The 23,642-nt window shown below is 36.8% G+C and overlaps 1 protein-coding gene and 1 pseudogene across 1 annotated transcript in view; both read left to right on the top strand.

Annotated features, from left to right (window-relative positions):
* Positions 1-23,642, top strand: part of PROS1 (protein S) — an 85,087-nt gene that overhangs the window by 31,954 nt on the left and 29,491 nt on the right. Inside the window, exons 3-8 of the mRNA XM_002716756.6 lie at positions 2,868-2,892; positions 10,996-11,082; positions 13,648-13,770; positions 14,608-14,739; positions 17,542-17,667; positions 20,824-20,945. Of these exons, the coding sequence (XP_002716802.3) occupies positions 2,868-2,892; positions 10,996-11,082; positions 13,648-13,770; positions 14,608-14,739; positions 17,542-17,667; positions 20,824-20,945 (615 nt within the window). The remainder of the gene's footprint in view (positions 1-2,867; positions 2,893-10,995; positions 11,083-13,647; positions 13,771-14,607; positions 14,740-17,541; positions 17,668-20,823; positions 20,946-23,642) is intronic.
* LOC103350572 (U1 small nuclear ribonucleoprotein C pseudogene) lies at positions 13,790-14,500 on the top strand (annotated as a pseudogene).

Below are 23,642 nucleotides of genomic sequence, written 5' to 3'. Positions count from 1 at the left end.
ATTTTTGCATATCATGTTCCATAAGTAACCACTTCTATTTTAAAAGCAGGTGACTTTCAAGGAAAGTGGGCTTAATAGGAAGACACTACCCTGTGTTCTAACCAAATGAAGATTCATTTACACTTCATTATCAGCAAATAGTATTGACCTTGTGGTTTGCGAGTATTTTCTCCCAAAGAAAATTTGGAGTGGTAAAGAGGGGGACATCTCAAGTATAATATGTGTCTTTGCTTCTGTTGTTATCACTATACTTCCTTAAGTCTTTCCATTGACATTTACTTTTAAATAAATTTTAAGGCTTTAGAAAACAGGGCCATCTGGGCAGGGGGGAAGGTAGGGTGGGAAGTAGCATTATGCTCCTAAGTTTGTATTTATGAAATACATGAAATTTTTTCACCTTATATAAATAAAAATATTAAAATATCTATATTATTAGAGTAAAAAAACAGGGCCATCGAATACAGAGGTTGGTATATAGCAGGTATTCTGTGACTGCCTAATGAGAACTTCATTACATTACTGTGCACACTGAGTATGCTTTCATGTATTCTACAAATCCCTGGAACGACTCCTGAGCTCACTTTATACAGCAGTAATTTCTGAAATTACAACATATGCCTCAATGTGTAACATTTTCTAAGTTTATATAGAAAAAAATAATCCTAAAGACCTGCGGACACCTATCATATGGGAATGTGGGATTCCCAGCTCTTAGCTTTAGTCTCCTAATTTTCCTAAGGGAGGATGTTCTGTAATGTTCTAAAAGCAGTAGAAAAAGTAGTCCCTCTAACAATGAGTTTGAAGGTGACCTTGAGAATTTAGTTCTGATAGCCTTCAGGGAGACTTCAGATCCTTTTCCTGAGGTGAAACCAGGAGGAAAGAGGGGTGGGAAACCTGTACAAAGTGCTTCTGTGCCTCTGCCATTGCACCCAGGTCCATGAGAATTGATTAAAGATAATGAGCAGATAATGTTTTCCTAAACTTGTATTTTCTGGTGGTATTCTTTAATTCTTTTTACTACCATCTTTTCTAAAAGTTTCAAAGATAAAGTTTTATACTGTCCAAAATTGAATAAAAATATTTCTCTCTGTTTTGTTGCCTTTTTTGTGTGTGGATTAACAATTGACAAGAGAAAAATATGCACATGTTATAATAGAGTGGAAATTTATATATAATACATATGTACAGTATGTAAGTATGCATGTTTTCTACATATTTTACCTTTCTTAATAAGAATAAGTACTTATATAGTATAAATTATATAAATTCCCTTACTAAGAAGGAATGTACTATAAAGAGAAGGCTTCAAAATATTCATGGAAAATGGAATTAAAATTAATGTGAATTTTCTATGAACCTTTTGAAGAACCCTCATAGATACAATGTCATATATATATTTACATATACATACACACACATTTGTATATTGGAGTGTGTGGATACATATGCATACATTGTTCTTTATGGAAAATTTAAATATATACCAAAATAGAGAGAACAATATAATAAACTCCAATATATCACCCCCCCTTCAACAATTATCAACAACAATCTTGCATTCCCATTTTGCCTATTCTCACTCCATCATTCTAATTTTTATTTTGCTGGAATATTTCAAGGCATGTCTATGTATCCAAGATATTATTTTGCTATACAACCCAGGAAATACTTGACTAGGACTTCTAACAGTGTAGATGTGTTCTTAATAGCTTAGTCTTAGTAATAAAATGGGAGTGAGGTAGATCATATGGAGATGAGGAATGTTATGGCAAAAGAAAACTCAATAGCATTTCTTTGTCTCTGCTAACTGTAACGTAGGTCTCATTGACAGAAGAGAAAGAGATGACAGAGAGAAAGGCAGAAGTGGGAGAAATGAAAGGAATAGTACATGAACACTTGTTACTATTTATCATTTTCTACCCTATTCCTACCACTCCAGGCACATCTCTGGAAACCCCACCCACATTCCCAGTCTTCACCCTATTGCCTACCTCATTCACTGTTCCTAATATATTCATTTCACTATCATATCATCACCTTTTGAAACCATTTGTTGTTGCTTATCCTGGATGCTCTTGTGTAGAAGACTAGATTGTTGCCTCAACTGCTTGGTAGGAGATTCCGTCCTTATAAGATAAGTGGAGGGCCAGTTTATATATGAGAGGAAGAAAGAATGAGGGACTAGTTTTGTCCAGTATGAAGATATTCTGTATTTACTGAATTGGAGCATTGAGTATGCTTTTGAATATTTGTGTAGAAATTCTGGTATCTTGTGAATTGCTTTCATTCTATTAATGCTACACATTATTTACATCATGGCTTAAGAATGCTTTTATGAAGCAGCCTGGGAAACTCATGGTTGGGAATTTTTAACATTTTTCTCCCTTTGGTAATGCACATTCCTTAAGTGAAATTACTGATTTACAGACAAACTTTCAATACAGACCCAATTTATAAGTAAGTTATTACATGTACATGAGATGCTACAAAATAAATGTCCAATTTAATTCACCTCAAATTATGTCACTATTATTCAACATTAAATCTGATTTGGGGAATTCATTATATAAAATGTGTTTTCCATAAATCTAATCACTATGAAAGAATTAGCATTTTGTATCTTAAATAGAAACTGTTTGTAAATTAGACGCTTTTGAAATGTGATTTAGTTGACCAATATTGCTTTAAGTCTAAGCATTTTGTTGGTTTAGTTTTATTATTTTATATATTCTTGTTATAATGACAGTTAATATGATTATGTGATTTATTTACATCTTTGGTGTAAAACACATTATGAAATTAAGTTTTAAGTTTATAATAACATTTAAGCTTTCTAAAATATGTTTTCTTCTTTTCTTTTCTTCTAGGATTATTTTTACCCAAAATACTTAGGTGAGTTCAAAGGATCACAACTAAATAATCTTTTTTTTAAGATTTATTTATTAATTTGAAATTCACAGTGACAGAGAGGGAGAATAAGAGAAATAGAGATAGAGAGAGAGAGAGAATTTTATCTACTGCTTAACTCCCCAAATTGCAACAACAGCTGGGCCTGGACCAGGCTGAAACCAGGAGCCTGGAACTCCATCCAGGACTTCTACATGGGTGACAGGGGCCCAAGTACTTGGGGCATCTTCTGCTGCTTTCCCAGGCGCATTAGCAAAGAGCTAGATCAGAAGTGGAGCAGCCTGGATGTTAACTGGGTCTCATATATTGGATGCTAGTGTCACAGGCAACAGCTTAACCTGCTATATCACAACTGTATAATCTTAAATGTGGAAGGAAACTTATATATTCCATCCAATATTATTTCACTGTTCATGGGAGTGAAACTATTTGGTATGCAATGCTGCTGTCCTTTTATTTAAATACACGTAGAAATATTTGGAATGGTTCTTTAACTCATTTTTTGTCTGTTTCATAATGTCATTGGGCTGATAGTCGTATTTAAGTATCTAGATTTTCTATAAGAATGCGATTTTTCATAGATTATCTTACCTGAAAGGAAATATCTCTAAACCCTTTCAATATTACATTTAAATAATTGTCATTTAAATATTTCTAGAAATCATTACAGGTTCTCTCTTTCCATAGCATTTCATCACTACACATTACCCCATCTATGTTTTACTTTTGTATATAATTCTGGGATTTCAAAAGAATGAAGTGTTTCCATACCCAAATAGATTACATGACTTCAATTAAATATCACTGAAGGTAATAAACTCCAATTTGTTTTAAGCAGATACAGAAATATTTTATATTATTATTACTTGGGAGAGTTGTGAACATTTCTAAACAATAAAAGTAGATTATGATTTGTGCACCTGTCTCTCAAGTGATTCTTTGTCGGTCCAGAACAGTGAATGGTATCTCCCTCCTCCCTTTAGATTCAGAGTATTTCTTATTTGTGCATCTTTCCACCCCATTCTCAACACAGCCAACTTGAAATGGAAAATAAATCTTATTTGAGAAATAATGTGCAGAAATGGGCTCTGCTATACATTAACAACTATTTAGCTTAGAATTGTTGATACAATTTTATAACTAACTTTGTTTTTAAAGATTTATTTGTTCATTGGAAAGACAGAGTTATGGGGAGAGAGAGAGAGAGGATGAGAGAGAGAGAGAGAGAGAGAGAGAATGTCTTCCATTCACTGGTTCACTCCCCAGATGGCTGCAATTGTAACAGCTAGGGCTGGGACAGGAGCAAGGAGCCAGGAGCCAGGAACTCCATTAGTTTCCTATGTGGGTGGCAAGGATCCAAGTAAGTGGGCCATCTTCAGGCGCATTAGCAGAAAACAGGATCACAAGTAGAAAAGCCGGAACTTGAACCTGCACTCAGATCTGGGATGCCAGCATCAGAAGCAGCATCTTAATCACTGTGCATAACAGCTGCCCCTACTTGTAGGTTTTAAGGTTCCAAGATAGTTATAATCTCATATTTGTGGTACATCTTGGGCCAGGGAGACTCAGCTACAACATACTATATTGCAGTGCACCCTGTCACCACTGTAAGATTCAACTCAGTGGTATGTCTCTTCAGAACACTGCAAGATCTTAAAATTATTTACACTCTATCATATAGTTTTCTCATCTGCCAAGTGGATAGAAATAATTCATCTAATAAGTTCCTCACAAGAAATAAAATAAGGTAATGTGTTCAAAACACTCAGTAAAATATGGCATGTCAGCCTTGATTTTCTTCCCGGACTTCTCTATTCTTGTTTTCTTTCCTTTATTTCCCTTTTCTAGCTACTAATATCAAACTTAAAGAATGTCTTTTCAAATTGTAAAGGGACAAAATTGTGAGGTGATGTTATTTGTGTCTACAGTTACGAAAATGCAGCAAGATTTCTAAAACCTTTAACCGCTATATTTTAGACAGATGCATATATCTGTGAAAAGGCCTCTCCTTCTGTTAAGCCGCATGTGACTCATTACTTTCTAAAACAAAAACTTTTTGCATTGCTAAGGCGAAGAGTGAGAATATCAAGACCATTACAGCTTCTCAAATTTAGATAAAAATTTAAATATAATTAAAATATATTTAGAATAGATTGTCAATTTAAAATTATAAGCTTGCATTTAAAAATATAATATTAATTGTTGCCTTCTCATGTAATGAGACTGTTTTTGTAGGAGCGATACATTAGCAAATGTACTTCTGTGATCAGTGAGTACACTGGCTAAAGATAAATAATATTTCAGTTCGAAATTTGTGTTTGGGGAAAGATCCTTAAATAAAATAATCTTTTTTTCCTTTTATCTCTCTCAGCTTCCTCGTTTCTGGCTCTGCTGAACTGTCTCTTCTCTTTGCCTATCATATTTGGCAGCATAATAGAAGACAAAAGTACAAAAAAAAAATCCACAAAAACATAAGATGTGGCCTCTAATCGAAACCTAAAAGTTGCTAGCTGTTTCATGTTAAGCAGATTATTTAACTTTTCCGCTTCTGTACTTTTTTTAAGTGTATGCTGAAACTATATTTTCTAACTTTAGAACTCTTGAAATATAAAAGAAGTATATATGTGGAAGTAGATTTTATACTGTGTTCAACTTCAAATGTTAAGTATTTTTTTAAAATTAATTAATTTATTTTAAAGGCAGAGTTAGAGAGAGATTGATTTTCCATCTGCTGATTTACTCCCCAAATGGCTACAATGCCAGGGCTGGGTCAGGCGATAGACAGGAGCCTGACACTCTATTTGTGTCTCTCATGTGGGTAGCAGGGACCCAAGTATGTGAGCCATCATCTTCTGCCTTCCCAGGTACAGTAGTAGGAAGCTGGATGGGAAGTGGAGCAGGACTTGAAAATCAGCGCTTATATAGGATGATCATGTCACAGGCTGCGGCTTAACCTACTGTGCCTCAATGCTGACCCCAAATGTAAAATATTATGATTTAATTGACCTATCATATGAAACACAAGTATACTTATAATTATGATTTGTTTGATTTAAACTGTATATTTTCTTCTGCATTTATTTATAGGTATATGTTTTAAATTCTATGTGCAAAAGAGAAAAAAAATCCTACTTAAGTTAAACTTTTCTGTCATTTGGTATTTTATAGGAATATTTAAGGGCCAGTAGCCCTAATTAGAAAAAAAACAAATTTACAATTCTGTCCCTGGTAAAAACTTAATAACAGTTTTACTAATTAATAGAGCTCATTTAGAGAGCTCCTAGTAGTGAGATAAGATTACTCACGAAATTAGACTGCTGTAGCCCATATTTTTTGGACAGTGTTTGGATTTAAGACTTCCAGGGGTTCATAAAACATTTCAGTCGATTCACAGCAAGAAGTATGAGAAACCTGTGTAGACCTAAGGCGGGCTTGACCTGGCGTGTGTGGGGAAAATTGCAGCACTGACTGCTGAGGCAGCAATAAGAGGACAAAATGAAAGATTTGGAAAATGACCTAAGCTCTCAGATCAAGAAAGCAAACAAATGAAAAGCCCAAAGTAAAAGTAAATAAATAAACAAAAGGAGGGATAAAATTTAAGTTACATGGAAAAACAAAAGAGAGGTTTCACAAACACAAAATCTTTTTCTTAGATTCCTAAGTTAGAATGACTTCTGGTAAGGATGATCAAGGAGAAGCAATTAAAAAAAAATGTATAAGGCAACAGACAAAACACAGTATGGAAAAGGAATATATTCTAAACCCCTATAGGATTTACAAAGGTAATTGTGGGGCATGTGCTGTGGCACAGCAGGTTAAGCTATGGCTTGGGACATCCACATCCCATATGAGAGCGCAGATTCATGTCCTGGCTGCTCTGCTTCCAATCTAGCTCACTGTTAATGTGCTTCGGAAGCAGCGGACCATGGGTCTAGTAGTTGAGTTCCTGCCGCCCACATGGGAAACCTGGATGGACTTCTGGCTCCTGACTTCAGCCTGGCCCAGCCCTAGCTGTTGCAGCCATTTAAGCAGTGAACCAGTACGTGGAAGATACCTCTCTGTCTCTGTCACTTTGCATTTCAAACAAATGACTATGTCTTTTTTTTTTTTTTAAGATAACCATAAAGTATCATAAACAGCTATACCAAATACATTTGGAAACTTAGATAAAATGAGTATGCTGCTAGGAAAATATCAAACATCCCTAATTTTACAAAAAGCCATAGAAAAAGGAAGGTAAAAGAAAGAGAGGAGGAAGAAGGGAGGCAGAAAGGAAGACAAAACATATATAGCTATCATTAGTTGTAATTGACATGATTTACCTAGAAAAAAATACTAACCATAGACAAAATATTAGAACACATAAGAGAGTCAGATAATTCTACATTTACCATATATAAATTCACATTTCTTTCTTCACACAAGTGATAATCTAATAGAAAAATATATGATTATATACCATTTATGACAACAGCAAATCCTATAAAGTGTCCTGAAACGTTTTAAGAATATAAAAAGTCTCTAGAGAAAAATTTAAAACTCAAGACCTAGAAGATGAGCTGAGGGCCGACGCCGTGGCTCACTAGGCTAATCCTCCGCCTTGCGGCGCTGGCACACCGGGTTCTAGTCCCAGTCCAAGTGCCGGATTCTGTCCCAGTTGCCCCTCTTCCAGGCCAGCTCTCTGCTGTGGCCCGGGAGTGCAGTGGAGAATGGCCCAAGTGCTTGGGCCCTGCACCCCATGGGAGACTAGAAGAAGTACCTGGCTCCTGCCATCGGATCAATGCGGTGTGCCAGCCACAGCGTGCCGGCCACGGCGGCCATTGGAGGGTGAACCAACGGCAAAAGGAAGACCTTTCTCTCTGTCTCTCTCTCACACTGTCCACTCTGCCTGTCCAAAAAAAAAAAAAATAAAAATAAAAAATAAAAAAAAAAAGATGAGCTGAAATCGCGAAAAGACATTTCATGACCTTGAATTGAGTGATTCTATATGTAGAACAATACTCCTGGTTAGAACATTTTTTTTAATTTAAGGAATTAAGTAATTTCAGTTTAAAATTTAAATTAAGGAATAAAAGTTCACACGTGCCTCCAATGGGAAAAGGAGAAATACCTCATCAATATAAACTATGAAAGCCATTTCACATTATCAGAACAAGTAGACTTCTGGAAATGAAGAGAGCTCAGAAAAAGACCCCTGTATACACATTTTCATATTTGATAAAGATGACACCACAAGTCACTGTACATTGTTTAGAAAATAGTATTGGGAAAAGTAAACAGAAAATAAATCTGAGCTCCTAAATACTTCAGTCTAACTAAAAGGCAGACCCTAAATGGAGAAAGGATTAAAAATATTAAGGTAAAACTATGAAATCAAATAAAATGATGGGAGAATAATTTTGCAATCAATAGCGTAAGAAATTCAGACACAAATTACAAAGCAAAAATAACTGATAAATCTAATCATAACAAAATTCTGAGCTTTTATTACAAGATAGACAGGAAAATACAATGAAAATACAAGTGACAGAATGAGACATGACATTTGTAAATGTTTAAATTTTTGAAACTGCACAGGGACAATAAAAAACTGCCAATAAAATGGTGCAAATTACAAAAAAAATCAGAATGTGAAACCCCAACATTTTAAAAAATGATGTGAAGATATGCCTTATCTCATTAGAAATCAGTAAAATGTTACAAAATGTCACTTTGTTACCTATTATTATGAGGAAAATTGGAAAGCAAAGAGGTAGAAATCCTTTTGCTATGCTGGTGGGAATGCCCCTCTGGAAGGCCATTAAATGCATGGCCATCTACTACTCCCGCTGTTCTACCCTTGAGTATGTGTTCCAGAGAAATTGCCCAGCAGTGCAGTGATACTTGTAGAAGTGGGCGGTGGGAGGCAATCTGAGTATCTGGGCTTGCAGGGATTCTAAAAATAGGTATTGTGTACTATGAATTAATGTTCTGCAGTTAGAAGAAAGGTGTATTACCATGGATGAGTCATATAGAGTGCTGATTGAAAATTTTAAAGAATATATTATATGTAAAATATATATATATAATATATAACATAAAATCATTTTCTGAAGTGAAAGAAATCCATGGATGCAAAATCATACATATATATTTCACAAGAACACATACAAATGTAAAAAATACACAAAATCCATTGGAATTTGTGCCTATGAGTAAATATGAGTAGAAATGAAGATAGGCAGAGATATCTGTTTAAAAAAAAAAGTCAGGGATGGGCTTTTCAAAGACCAATTACAACAAGATACCCTAGAGATGGAGGGGGCATCAGTACTCAGCCTTCTACTCCTGAAGCCCAAGCAAACATTCTGCCTGCTACTTTAGACCAGCCTACTAAGAGAAGTTCAGCCTTATGGAGAGGCCCTGAAGCAGCATACGCCATATGGTCAGAAAGATGCCAAGGATGTGTGCTGGCAATGTGAGTGGAAAGCCATCCCCAGCCCCAGCCACTTGAACTGACTGCAGTGCAGCAAAGACAAATAACCCAACCAAATTGTTTCCAAAGTTTGGACCCACAAGTTATGAGCAACATGGAATGATTATTTTAGATATTAATCTGGGAGCTTTGTCACTAAGCAAAAGACAGAGCATCACCTTTTTTAGTAAGTTGGTGACAATCTGAACAATGAAGTGATAAATGTGTCTTTGGTGCCTATTAATAATATGCTTATGGCATTAACTGACCTCTAGTCTCGTGTTTTATCACTGTTATTTCAGCTGTTAATTCTTTGTTTGCTAAGAATATTTGCCAAGTTGCTGTATCTAATTTCACAGAGCTGTTTTGCAGAACAAAAGGAATGAAGGACGCGTGCTTTGTAACATCAAGTATTTGTACAAATATTATTGTACAAATATTAGAATTGTAAATCGCCTACAGCAACCAGAAACACTAGCTCATTCAAATGGCTGAGTTATATACATTTTCTGAATCAAATTCTGGTTTACTATCACATACCTGCTACATGATTAAAAGTATAGATTTAAGGGACAATAAATGTCTCTGCTAATACAAGGTCTATTCCACTTCTGCCTTTTTTAAAAAGATTATTTATTTGAAAGGCAGAGTTACAGAGAGAGAGAGAGAGAGAGAGAGAATATTCCATCTACTGGTTCACTCCCCAGATGGCCACAACCACCAGAGCTGGGCCAATCTGAAGCCAGGAGCCAGGAGCTGCATCCAGGTCTCCCTCATGGGTTCAGGGGCACAAGCACTTGTGCCATCTTCCGCTGCTTTTCCAAGCCAATTGGCAGGGAGCTGGATTGAAAGTGGTGCAGCTGGAACTTGAACTGGCACCCATATGCTGGTGCTGCAGGCAGTGGCTTTACCCACTACACCACAGTGCCCGTGCCCACTTCTGGATCTAAGGTTCTTCTCCCGAGGGAAGAAACTGCCAAAACCTTATCAATCATAGTTCTGTATATTTGCCGTCTTGCTTGTCATTTTAATTTAATAAAAAAATATTAGGGTTCATCTTTTGACTACTGATTCTTGTAAATACACATGGAGCAACAGTTTTTTTTTTTAAATTTTATTTGTTATGCAAGTTTCATGTATTTTTTTTTTAAGATTTTATTTATTTATTTGAGAGGTTTAGTTACAGACAGTGAGAGGGAAACACAGAGAGAAAGGTCTGTCCATTGGTTAACTCCCCAAATGGCCGCAACGGCCAGAGCTGTGCTGATCTGAAGCCAGGAGCTTCTTCCTGGTCTCCCATGAGGGTGCAGGGGCCCAAGGACTTGGTCATCCTCCACTGCTTTCCCAGGCTATAGCAGAGAGCTGGATTGGAAGAGGAGCACCCGGGATTACAACCAGCGGCTATATGGGATGCCAGCTCTGCAGGCGGAGGATTAACCCAGTGAGCCACGGTGCCAGCCTCTTCATGTATTTCATATATATATTTAGGAACATAATGATACTCCACACCCCTTCCTCCTTCCCTCCCTCCCCCCATGTTCCAACCCTTCCACCTCTTAGGATAATTTCTACCATGACTTTAGATCAAGCAAAGGTGTATTCTCTCAATAGATTATATTTGTTCTTACTTACAGGTTGCCTTGGCTCTTTCCGAGCCAAATTATTCACTGCTACACGCCGGTCAGCTAATCCTTATCCTGACCTAAGGAGCTGTGTCAATGGTAAGCATTTCTACCACTGAATTTAAAAACAAAACAAAACAAAACAAACCCTGCAGTGAAGTACACTCATGTTAACATAAACTAAAGCATAAAAACCAACAAGTGATCCCATGAAGGGTTGTATGTCCTGCAGGGAAGTATTTTCAAACTGCATGTAAATTAATATTTTTGAGTTGTAAATGCTACTCTTTTACTCAAATGAATTTTTCATTTAATGAACATTTAAAATTAACAGTGCCATCATCTAGTAAGATTTAGGCACTGACCTCAGAATTTTTGTTACCAGCAGCTTTATTTTGACTGTTGTTGCATAACCATGTGGTACAATCAAATGTTACAGTTGATTAATATAATCATGTTTATTTTTACTTTCTGGCATCAATAATGTAAATGCAGAAATTGTCATGTGAATCAAGTTAGCATTCTTGTTCTGAAGTTTTCAAAGGGCCTAGTGATAATTCTAGTGAATTATTTTTCCATAATTGACCAATTTACCAGCTGAGAGAGAAGAATGTGAAACCAGCACATAAATTGGGATGATTGCTTAGTGAAGAATTAACATTGGCATTATCTAGATATTCATTTGTCTTCATTTTCCCTAAAATGGTTATAATTACACATAAGTAAAACTGTTAGCTTGAACATTTTACTTATACCTTATTTTTCCTCTCTCAATTGAACAAAGGAAGAGAGAGTAATAGTTTTGATAACAATTTCCTATCAGTTTATTTTCTGTAATTTTAACTAATATCCATTTTATTACCACTTTTTAAAAACTTGATGATTTATTCTAAATTCTGCTTTATCTTATGTTAATATAGTCATTTTAGCTCTCTTTTGATTAGTGTTTTCATGGCTTATTTTTCTGTCCATTAACTTTTAACATATATATTTGTTTATATTTCAAATAAGTTCCTTTTGAGTCTTGCTAGTTTATATAATTTGACAGTTTCTGTCATAACTGTGGTGTTGGACTGTAGCCATTTCTCTCTGATGCAAACACAGATATGGTATGGTTTAAATTTATTGATCCATCTGCTCTTTGTTTTTTTTTTTTCCTTTTCCCCTGTAATCATATGAGTTAATTAAGTCTCTTTTTTTGTGGGGGGAAAGGGAGTTGATTTCATTTTATCTTCATTATTGGCTTATCAATTATGCTTCTTAAACTTCTTTTGCTCTTGTCTCTAGAGTTGGCAATATGTATTTTAATCTTTTCATAATCTACATTCAAGTAATAATATGCTATACATACAGAACTTATAATTATAAAATGTAATTTCCTTCTGTTTTTTGTGCTGTTTCTGGCCTTACATTTTAATATTACACATTATCATGTTATTTTTAATTATATACTGGACAAAGTAAATAATACTACTCTCAGTAATAGCAGAAAAAGGTTAAGATGGAGTAACGGTGTTACACTACCCTCTTGGCTTAAATAAGTAGAATTCTGGTCAAATATATATGAAGCAACATTTTTGGAAATTAAACAACAGGCAGCAAAGTACTGTCATACCTAAGCAAAGGGAAATAAGCAGACAGTTTATGTTCTTGGGTTCTGGAATTTTTTGTTTGCTTCTAAATAGAGTTTGTTTTTGTTCTGTTGTTCAGCTAAGTTACTTGGAATAAATTGAAAGAAATATTCTCTGGCCTAAATTTAAGGCCCCTAAGGCGGTGTGGAGTAGCCATTGATCTAAAACTAATTTAGCCCCAATAATAAAGCTATAAACTTTTGAGTATTCTACCTGATGTCCTTTGTAATGTGAAGTCTGCTCAGTGTTGCTGTCTAAAATGCACTATCCTTAACCTTTAGTGAGCTTTGGAAGTTGTTCCTTACAAACCATTGTCTAACCAAGAACCCTAGAAGATCTTTCTGCAGATCTCAGGAGTTTATCTCTTCCTTGGTCTTTAGCCTTTTTCCCTCATTTTTCTCTCCTTTTACAGTGTTCTGACCAAAGAATTCTAGTTTGGCCTTCCTTAACTCCAATATTTGCCTTCTCAGCTCTGGGAGATAATTCAGCTTTGTTTGAGTTCCCTGTACCGTTGCATGGAAACTGTCTCCAGGCAGTAAGGGGATGCAATTTTAGAGCTCACCTTGTTTCTTTCTTTTCCCTTAAGAATAACCACATTCTGTAACCTGTTCTCCCATATTTGAAAACAATTATTTAATATATTTTGAGTTTCAGTTACTTAAGGCAAGGAGATAAACGTGGTTCCTGTTATTCTATCTTAACTCAGCTTGGAAGTTCCATGCTCATTTTTTTTGTTTATCCTGAGAGTAGTATTGTTTGTTTTGCTTACCTAATTGGATTAAGAATCAGAAAAGCTATCTAAGTTATAGTTATAAAATGATTACATATTTGCAATGTACAAGGAGTTTGCTTTCACAAAATAATTGTAAAGTTTTGCCTAACACTCAAATTTAATGAAAAGTACTATTTGGAGGAAGGAGTTGTAATTTTTTTATTGACCATAGGCTTCATGAAGAGAATTTATATTAAAAGTCACATAGTTTTATTTCACCATGGCATGACACAAAAATTCATAGCTATCTGTTTCCTTCAGCTATTCCAGACCAGTGTAATCCTCTGCCATGTAGTGAAGAGGGATATTTGAACTGCAAAGATGGCCAAGCTACATTCACATGCATTTGCAAACCAGGCTGGCAAGGAGAAAAGTGCGAAATTGGTATGTGTATAAACCCACCCTGACTGGCCTCAGGGAAAGGTCACTGAAGGTTATATTACTTTTGAAAGCAATTTATTGGAACAGAGTGGCCAACAGCCTGCAGAGCAACATGCCCAGGTTTTACAGTGACTATTGCGATATACACCTCACCCATGACTCTCCATCTGCAAGAGACGCACTGCAGTGGTAGGAAACACAAAGAGAATGTTGGAAATGGATGCAACGGTAGGCCCAGTGCCTGACTGACAAGATGACAGCTGCATTTCACCCAGGAAACATGCCTTCTATTCTATTCTCTGCTCCTCTCCTGCAGGGTTGATGAGCCCACTCTTCTACCGCCTGCCCCTCCAGCCTCCTATGTCCTCCTCACCCTAGTAGGATGCCAACACCCCATATCGGAGGCCCTCCCGTGATGCCAGTGATGGGCCCTCCTCCTCCTGGGATGACGCCTGTGGGACCAGCTCCTGGAATGAGGCCACCCATGAGAGACCATATACCAATGATGCTGGGGTCCCCAGTGATGAGACCTCGGTCCACCCCATGATGGTGGCCACTCGTCCAGGAGTGACTCGGCCAGACAGCTAAGGATAGAGGGGAGGCCCCTTCCTAGCAGTTCTGTATCACTTGCTTCACCGGGAGTTCACTGTGCTGTGACTCTGAGTGTAACAGCATCCCAAAGAAGACTGGCTCCCCCTTCCTATCAAAGAAAGAGTAGTCCTGGAAGAAAGAAGTGGGATTCTTAAAAAGTGCAGTTTTCATTTGTATTATGAAATGTGAAAATGAAATTGTGAACTCTTTTAGTTAAAAAATAATAACAATTTATTTTCCCCATTTTAGATATAAATGAATGCAAAGATCCCACAAATATAAACGGAGGTTGCAGCCAGATTTGTGATAACACAGCTGGAAGTTACCATTGTTCTTGTAAAAGTGGTTTTGTTATGCTTGCAAATGAAAAAGACTGTAAAGGTAAGGGAAAGAAGGTGGAGTCAAGGTGTATTTAGTGTTTGAGAGCAAAATTCAGTCAGAAGAATTTTCCTGGGGAAATTCTAGGAAGCTCTGTTTGTAAGTGCTCATAGTAAACATTTGTATCCAACTTACAGCCTTGTGATACTATGGGATTTCCTTTTATTTAGCCGATAACAGGAGTATTTTGCTGCTGTTCTTTTCTTGTGCAGGTGCACATGCATGTGTGTGTGTTTTCACAACGAATTCCTATAAGGTGACTTCAATGCAGGTCTTTGCAAGGTTTTTGTTTATCCTTTGTTTTCAGACATTATAATAGCATTTCCTTTACTCTAATATGATGAACGGCTATTCAAAGAAATCTACCACAATCTTTAGTAACCTAATCACTTTATGTCAGCCTTCCTTCTCAGAAATACCTTTCTGATTTCCAAATCAAACTTTTATTTTACATTCTCAATTCCTGTTGTGGTTTTGGGAAAAATGAACATGATCCAGTTTTTTTTGCCCTTTATATCATTGGTTATAACTCTTTTTTCTTCAGATTAAAATTATTCTTGTCAGTTTAAAAAATTCATTTTACTACATATTTTTTTTGTTTCCCTGTATCCCAAATTTTGACTTTTTTTTTCTCTGTGTATACTGTTTTTTTCTATTCGATTGCTTTAACTGTGGTAATTAAATCTTAAATATTTGTGTTGGATATGAGGATAATTAAAAATAAAATTTTGGGCTGGCACCATGGCTCACTTTGTTAATCCTCCACCTGCGGCGCCAGCATCCCATATGGGTGCCTGGCTCTAGTCCCGGTTGCTCCTCTTCCAGTCCAGCTCTCTTCTGTGGCCCGGGAGGGCAGTGGAGGATGGCCAAGTGCTTCGGCCCCTGTACCCGCATGGAAGACCAGGAAAAAGCACCTGGTTCCTGGCTTTGGATTGGCACAGTGTCGGCTGTAGCAGCCATTTGAGAGGTGAAGCAACGGAAGGAAGACCTTTCTCTCTGTCTCTCTCTCTCACTGTCTATAACTCTGCCTGTCAAATAAAAAAAATTTTAAAAATTAAAAAAAAATAAAATTTTGTAGCCTGGAATTGACATTTTAAAAGCCTTTAGAAACTGGAAACAATTAATGGAAATTTTTCCTTTCTTTCTGGTACTCGTCCTTGTTCTGTGTTTTGTTACCAGGTTAAAAGAAAAGAGTAAATAAAATGTAAAGTTTTCTTGTTTAAAGTGCAGTTTAAATAACTAAAGTAAAGTGAATTAACTAGCAATTTCTTCTATCACAAATTTCTTCTAAACCAGTACCTAATTTCTGACCATATATCTTATGTATCTGTTTGAAAGTATGTTTGAGTTCAGGTATTTAGAATAGTATCATTAGAACACCAACTGTAGGAAACTGTCATAATTCCTGAATGCTATATGCAGTCCATCAGCAGCTACTACCTTTTCATGCTTATATTTTTAAATACTTGAATAGTATGTCCTTCTAAAGAATTCATGAATTTTTATATTCATAAGTATTTAGCTCTTATCCACTGAATTATTACACACATGTATATAAATGATTACAGAAAGTTCTCAGTATGAATGTCCCTGATGATTTGAATATATATTCTTCATTTACATACCCTTTTGTCCATAATACTTAAGTGATAGAATACAAAACTGTTAGAAGAATATGATAATTCCTGTGAGACCTTTGCCAAAATGTGGATAGGTTTGGGATTAAGTTACCAGAAATTTTCCAGAAATGAAAAATAGAAGTTTTCATCAGACATTAGATGTCACTGTAGAGTCATGAAATCAGCCTAAACTCACACAATCTAAACCATTCTGCTTTACACCCTGAACCAAAGAATGCTAGCTATATGCTTTTATTTTCTTCCAAAAATGTTGATTTTATGACTTTTTTAAAAATATATATATTTTATTGTGAGTTAATTGGGGATTGATACTGCCAAGATAGAGAAAAAAATTACCTTACCCCAGGGATTGAGTATATTATTTTTGTGCAAGTTATTTTAACTAATGTCAGACATTTTGGCTGTTAGTCTAAGGGAAACAAGCTCAACTTTTTATAATAAAATCACATTTTTCCATTCTGAATTTGTCTTTGTCAAGCGAGTAGAGATGAGAAAAGTTCACTGATAGTTATCATTTTGGACTGCTCCTGTAACTCTCTTGTTTTCCTCATAAATGCTTATCTGATTATTGCTTGCAATCTGTATTTTGATTCCTACTGTACTCTGTGATATAATAAATTCATCTCCAATTTATAGGATACTAATTTGGTGCTAAAACTTACATTGAATTAACTGCATCTTAGTAAGTACTTTGAGATTATTCAATTCCATCTTAAATTTGCATCTATATTGAATACTTTATGCAACAATAATAATGTACAAATTAGGTATTTGGATGTTTCCAAAAAACAAGTTAAAACAGACAGTCCATTTCCTTTCTTTTACATTTCTGATAATATGGAATGAATATATTTTGAAGACCATATTTCAGAAACATGTATTTAGGAATACATTTGAAGAATATTAAGATTTATTTTCATACTATGACCTGGTAGATAAGAAAATAACTGAAACCTACTGCTTTTAACTATAAAGGAACATGGTAAATATCAATGCATTTGTACAGAGAATTCATATTTATTGAATTAAAATATGATGATAGATTTAATATTTTATTGTTCTAAAACTACTCTGTTGTCTCACATATATTAAACTAGATCCAGGAAATACAAATCAAGGATTCTTTTGTATGGGAAATTTTTTAATATATTGGTTTTATTTATAGATATGGACGAATGCTCTGTGAAGCCAAGCGTTTGTGGCACAGCTGTGTGCAAGAACACCCCAGGAGACTTTGAATGTGAATGCTCTGAAGGCTACAGATACAATCCCACAGCAAAGTCTTGTGAAGGTAGAACGGTGGTGGTATCTGGCTGTTGGTGGAGAGGGTGGGTTTGAAGAATGAGTTCACATTTAAAAGCATTGGTTTTGCTTGACATCAACAATCAGATTTTCTGATCCATGAGCTAGCTTGGTTAACCAAGTAATCATTGGCTTCCTTCCAGAGTGAAAGCATGTGAGACATATGGTCTTTAGGTTTAGTGTTTTGTATTCCAATTGGCTATTTAAGCTATAAATGCATTGGATACTTCCATGTGTGATAAAAGCAAGATAAATCTGTTATCACATCATTTAAATAATATTCAAAGACAAAGGAAATTTCAGTTGAAGGAAAAATGCATACATACAAAGGAAAAATCTAAACTTAAAAATCTTGTGAATGAAACAATAAGCCTGGTTTAAAGACGGAGGTTTTATTCCAAGCTTTCCAGTGATTTTCTGTGCTTATAGAAGAAAGTAATTTATTCTAAAGTGGAAAACTACATAGTTCTGTTGTCTCATGTATTATAAATGATAACTGAGCTTTAGAAATTTGAGAAATACTTATCACTGATTTCAGTGCCCGTGGACTTGGGATATCCCTTTGGAGGTACTGTTACTTAAAGGGGTGCAGTGGTGCTGGCATTTAGGCCTCACATAGATTAAAGCTATTAGAGGTTTTTTTTTTTTTAAATTTCATACATATGCATATGTTATATTTATAAATTATATAATATTTGTTATATAAATTATCTTATACATGTCTTTAAATTTGGTTTAAAGCTCACCAAATCAATACTAATTTTTCCATTATGGCAAAACACATGTAATATACAATGTGCCCTTTAAGTGTCCAATTCGGTGACATTGATTACATTGTTATGCAGCCATCACCACTTTTTAAAAAAAAAAAAAGATTTTATTTATTTGTTTGAGAGACAGCATTACAGACAGAGAGAGGGAGAGACAAAGAGAAAGGTCTTCCATCCTCTGGTTCACTCCCCAAATGGCCCCAACAACTGGAGCGGGGCCGATCTGAAACCAGCAGCCAGGAGCTTCCTCCAGGTCTCCCACATGGGTGCAGGGGCCCAAGCACTTGGGCCATCTTCCCCTGCTTTCCCAGGCCATAGCAGAGAGCTGGATTGGAAGAGGAGCAGCCAGGACATGAACTGGTGCCCATATGGGATGCCAGTGCTGCAGGTGGAATCTTAGCCTACTACCCCACTAAACCACAGCACCAGTCCCACCATTGTCTTTTCCAAAACTTTTTCATCAACCCAAACAAAAACTGTGTAATCATTAATCATAAGCTTTTTTTTAGTTACCTTTATAGAGGTAACTCTTGGAACTCTCTAATCTTTCTCTCTATGAATTTACTTATCTCCTTATAAGCTCACTAAAAGTATCTATCTACACACCATTTCTCCTCTGCTACCATTCCAGGGGGAAATTACTGCTGCAAACCCTAGGCATTTACAGATTTATCACTAGTCACCTTCATCTCTTATATTGTAATTTTATTCATTGAGTGACAGATATTTATAGAATATTATGACTACATACACATACATATATAAACATATATTATATGATTTTATTGTTTTTAAGTTACCATTAACTTTGAGAATCTATTTTCAAGGATTTTATGAGAACAAATAATAGCAGTTATCAACTTGGGATTTTTCCAAGATCACAGGGTGAATCTGATGAAAATGTTAAGAATCTTATGTTCCGCGGTTGGCTGTGTGGCACAGTAGGTCAATCCTCTGCCTGCAGTGCCGGCATCCCATATGGGCGCCGGTTCTAGTTCCAGCTGTCCCTCTTCTAATCCAGCTCTCTGCTAAGGCCTGGGAAAGCAGTAGAGGATGGCCCAAATATTTGGGCCCCTGCACCCGCATGGGAGACTCAGAACAAGCACCTGCTTCCTGGCTTTGGATCTGCGCAGCTCCAGCCATGAGTGAATCAATGGATGGAAGACCTTTTTCTCTGTGTCTCCCTCTCACTGTCTTTAGCTCTACCTCTTAAATAAATAAATAAATAAATCTTTAAAAAGGGAAAAAGAATTATATGTTCCTCAGAAGGGGACATTAGCTTAAACTTATTGCCACAAAATTTTAAGAATTATTTTTCTCAAAATGCAGAGTGTGGACAGGGACCATACAGAAAATTTCACAGGGGGCCGGTGTTGTGGTACAGCTGTTTAAAGTGCTACTTCATGCTGGCTTCCCATACTGGAGCAATGGTTTGAGTTCTGGATGCTCTGCTTCTGACTCAGCTTCCTGCTATTTCACTTGGGAAGGCAGCTGAAGATGACCCAAGTACCTGGACTCCTGCCAACCATGTGGGAGATCCAGATGGAGTTCCAGGCTCCTAGCTTCAGCGTGGCCCAGCCCTGGCCATTACAGGCATTTAGGGAGGGAACCAGTGGGTAGCAGATGCCCCCACCCCATCAATATGCCTTTCAAATAAAATAAAATAAATAAAATAAGCTTTTAAAAAAACATAAAGCAGGTATTTTCACAATATGGGAGGTAACATCATAGTTTTTTTTTAAGATGGTTCACTCCCCAATTGGCCTCAATGGCCGCAGCTGTGCCGATCTGAAGCCAGGAGCCAGGACCTTCTTCTGGGTCTCCCACATGGGTGCAGGGGCCCAAGGACTTGGGCCATCTTCTACTGCTTTCCCAGGCTGTAGCAGAGAGCTACCACCATTAATTATTGCATGAGAAACATTCATAATGTGGAAACTTAATCCCCTATTGCATTAACTTTTAGTTAAAGGGTCTTGTCGTCCTTTTCTTTTCCGCCATGTCATCTCCTCTCTTTCCCATCCCCATTGCTCCTCTTCTTTTCTTCAAAGTAAAGAATTTGGAAGTAATCACAAGAGAATTTACATAATCAGAAATACAGTTGAGACTTTCAGTTTTTTTTCTTCTAATTAAAAAATTTGTATGATTGTTATGTTAGTATTAATTACTAAAAGTTATAAATTGAAATTATTTCAAATGTGCTAATAAAACTTACACGAGTAACACATGTAAATTTGCTTGCCAAGTGTTTAAATGTGACTTGATGTCATAGGAATTTCTTGTATCACGGATTACCTAATATCCAAATCAGAATACTCCTCTGCCTATTGGATTGAGCACTTAAGAGCTATTAAGGTTTATATTCTTCTATACCCCAGATATCGATGAATGCTCTGAGAACATGTGTGCTCAACTTTGTGTCAATTATCCCGGTGGCTACTCCTGTTATTGTGATGGGAAGAAAGGATTCAAACTTGCTCAAGATAAGAAAAGCTGCGAGGTAAACGTTTTTCAGTGCTAAATGTACATCTTCCCTGAAGTAAGAGATCCCGGTATTTATTTCCACATAACTGAGTAAGTCAGGAAAATACGGATGTTCTACAGCAATTGTTATAGTTCTATCCAGGCTCTGAGCGGCAATCTGTTTACTAACTATGGTCATGTAAGTTGTAGACATTGGGGATAATTAGTGACTGGGGAAAAAAAACCAGAACACAAAACAAGGCTACATGGTCACAATTGACAGAGCGCCCATTTATAGCATTTAGAAAAGAGAAAGTGTGTGTGCTTCTTAAAGTAAGCAAGAGAAGCTGAGATGAATCCTCCTCTGTGAGAACGCGATCCTCCATAGAAACTCTAAGGAAAATATTTTGCAGTAGACTCTTCTGTACACCACTCTGACAAGTTTGATCACACCTTGCACAGGTTAGGACTTGTAAGTGCTCACAAACAATCAAGCAAAACAACTTTGTCAGAATAGGATTCAGTGGGGTTAAGTATATTAAAATTCAGAGAGGACATTGTTGTGCAAACAAGCTTGCTTTTGGTAACTCAGATTTATCCATAGTTGTCCTGGGAATTGAATGTTGTGGAGGAGGTGCTGGATTTTCCTTCTTTGAAACAAACAGGTCAACAACTGAAACTCTTTATTTTGGTGGAGGGTGTACGTGAAACTGGCGCCATCTTAGGCTTTTGGCCAACCCAGTCGCCATCCTGTGAAATAAGTTTCGCTTTCTCCAAGATTAAATTTCATTTTCCTAAGTCCAGCCTGGCTTACCAGAAATCAGGTGACCAAATGGCCCAACCATATGGGTTGCCTTCACCTCACCCACTGGAACTTAGTCCCCCTTCCTTATTTCTGCAGGGCTATATAAGACCTGTTTTTTCCAGCACGTGCCCTCTTGTGCATGTGGAGGCAGCCTGTTGGGTTCCCTCCACCCCCAACAATAAAACCTTTCCTTTTGTTTGGTGTGTTTTGTGGTGGCCTGTCGCTCCCCCTCTTTGTGGAGGAACGACACAGGACCCTGCGCTGTTCTTTTGTCTGCTCGGCCCTCCCCGGGTTTTCTGCTGGTTCTTCCTGGGTTGGCTACTGTCCCTTCCACCTCCGTGGAAGGGCGGTTCCCCCTGGCCGCTTTCCCCACTTCCGCAGGGGAGCGGCACACCGCCGGCCGGCTTTCTCAGGGGCTGCACAGGTGTTCCTTCAGCTAGATGTTCCCCTTAGATGTTCCCGGTGCATGCCGTCTCTCTCCTCCTTTATAGGCCTCCTCCGCCAATCCCAACTCGGCTGCCCACACACCGAGTACGCTGCTCTCCAATCAGGAGCAAGTCCTACAGTTTATTGGTTGAACTGGAGGCAGCTGTGCGGAAGCTGTTTACTTCTCTCCCAGCGCCATATTGTGGGAGAGCAGATGCATAGAATAAGTCTTAATTCCAGTAACTCAGTCCAGTCCGGGCTGCTCCCCACAGTGGCCTTTCAGGGGGTGGAAGGGAAGCTCTAAGTAAGTATCATACATTAATGATTCTTCCAATATTTACATCTGTGTTTCATAACAAGTGAAATTTATGTGATAATGAGGCCAGCTATGAGACAAATTCCTAAATAATTATGTGTATAATTCCTAAATAATTATTATGTATAAACAAATACATGTATATCTGTTACCAAGACAGAGGTGTATTTGTCCAGAGAAATGTTAACAGTCCACATTATGCTAGCTGCTTCATGAAGGAAGATCAGGTAAGCTGGTTGGCGTATGTGATAACTTAGGTGCTACTGAGATGAAGCGCTGCACTGTGTGAATGTTTGATAACTTCCTTCCTGATTGTTGCAGTATTTGTTGCATCTGCCATGGTTGCATCATCCTCTGCTCTCAAATATATTTATCATGAGGAACTGAATCTTATTTCCGGGCCCATATTTATTACAATGCTTTGTACACAATTCCCTCAAAATATCCTTATATGTTCAAGAGTTTTTCGCTAAAAAGCATTTTATTTTATTATTTTAAATTTTCATTTATTCATTTTTATTTAAAACAGACAGAGGGAGAGATAAACAGAGGAAGAGATTGTCCGTACACTGCTTATTTCCAAAATGCCCAGAGCAGCAGGACTGGGCCAGGCTAAAGTCAGGAGTCATTCAATACAGGTCTTCCATAGAGGAGGCAGGGACTCAGCTACGTAAGCCTTCAATTCTGCCTCCCCGGTGCATTAGTAGGAAGCTGGATTGGAAGATCGACGGGGACCTTGATCCCAAGCACTCTGATATAACAAGTGTTCATCACAGTTGTTGCTTACCCTGATTTGCCACAACATTTGCCCTGCTTTCCATGTTAATGTTTGTTTTCACTATCAGAAAAGAAAAATAACTGATACACATTTGATGACTGTAAATCATGTTTTTGTAAATTCCTTGAAGACTAAGATGATAAGTTAAAATTTATTCCTACCAAGTTTTTTAGTACTCTTTACTATCTAGATAGTACAATATTGCTTGAAAACATTTTTGGCTAACAAGTGAGAGAATGAAGTTCTCTTTTGGTACATTAGTTCTTCCATGGGTTACAAATAAAAACAAATTTCAGATCTAATTAATGGAAAGGATCATAGCTGATAGTTAACTAAAGATGTACATGTTCATCCTTGCAGAGAAAGGTTGTGTTTAGGACAGAGATTTGCAAAGGAAATATTAAAGACA

This window comes from Oryctolagus cuniculus, chromosome 4, assembly GCF_051225735.1.
Source record: "Oryctolagus cuniculus isolate XC-2025 breed Fujian yellow rabbit chromosome 4, ASM5122573v1, whole genome shotgun sequence".
Taxonomy (NCBI): Eukaryota; Metazoa; Chordata; class Mammalia; order Lagomorpha; family Leporidae; genus Oryctolagus; species Oryctolagus cuniculus.
This window is presented reverse-complemented; position numbering and strand designations above follow the sequence as displayed.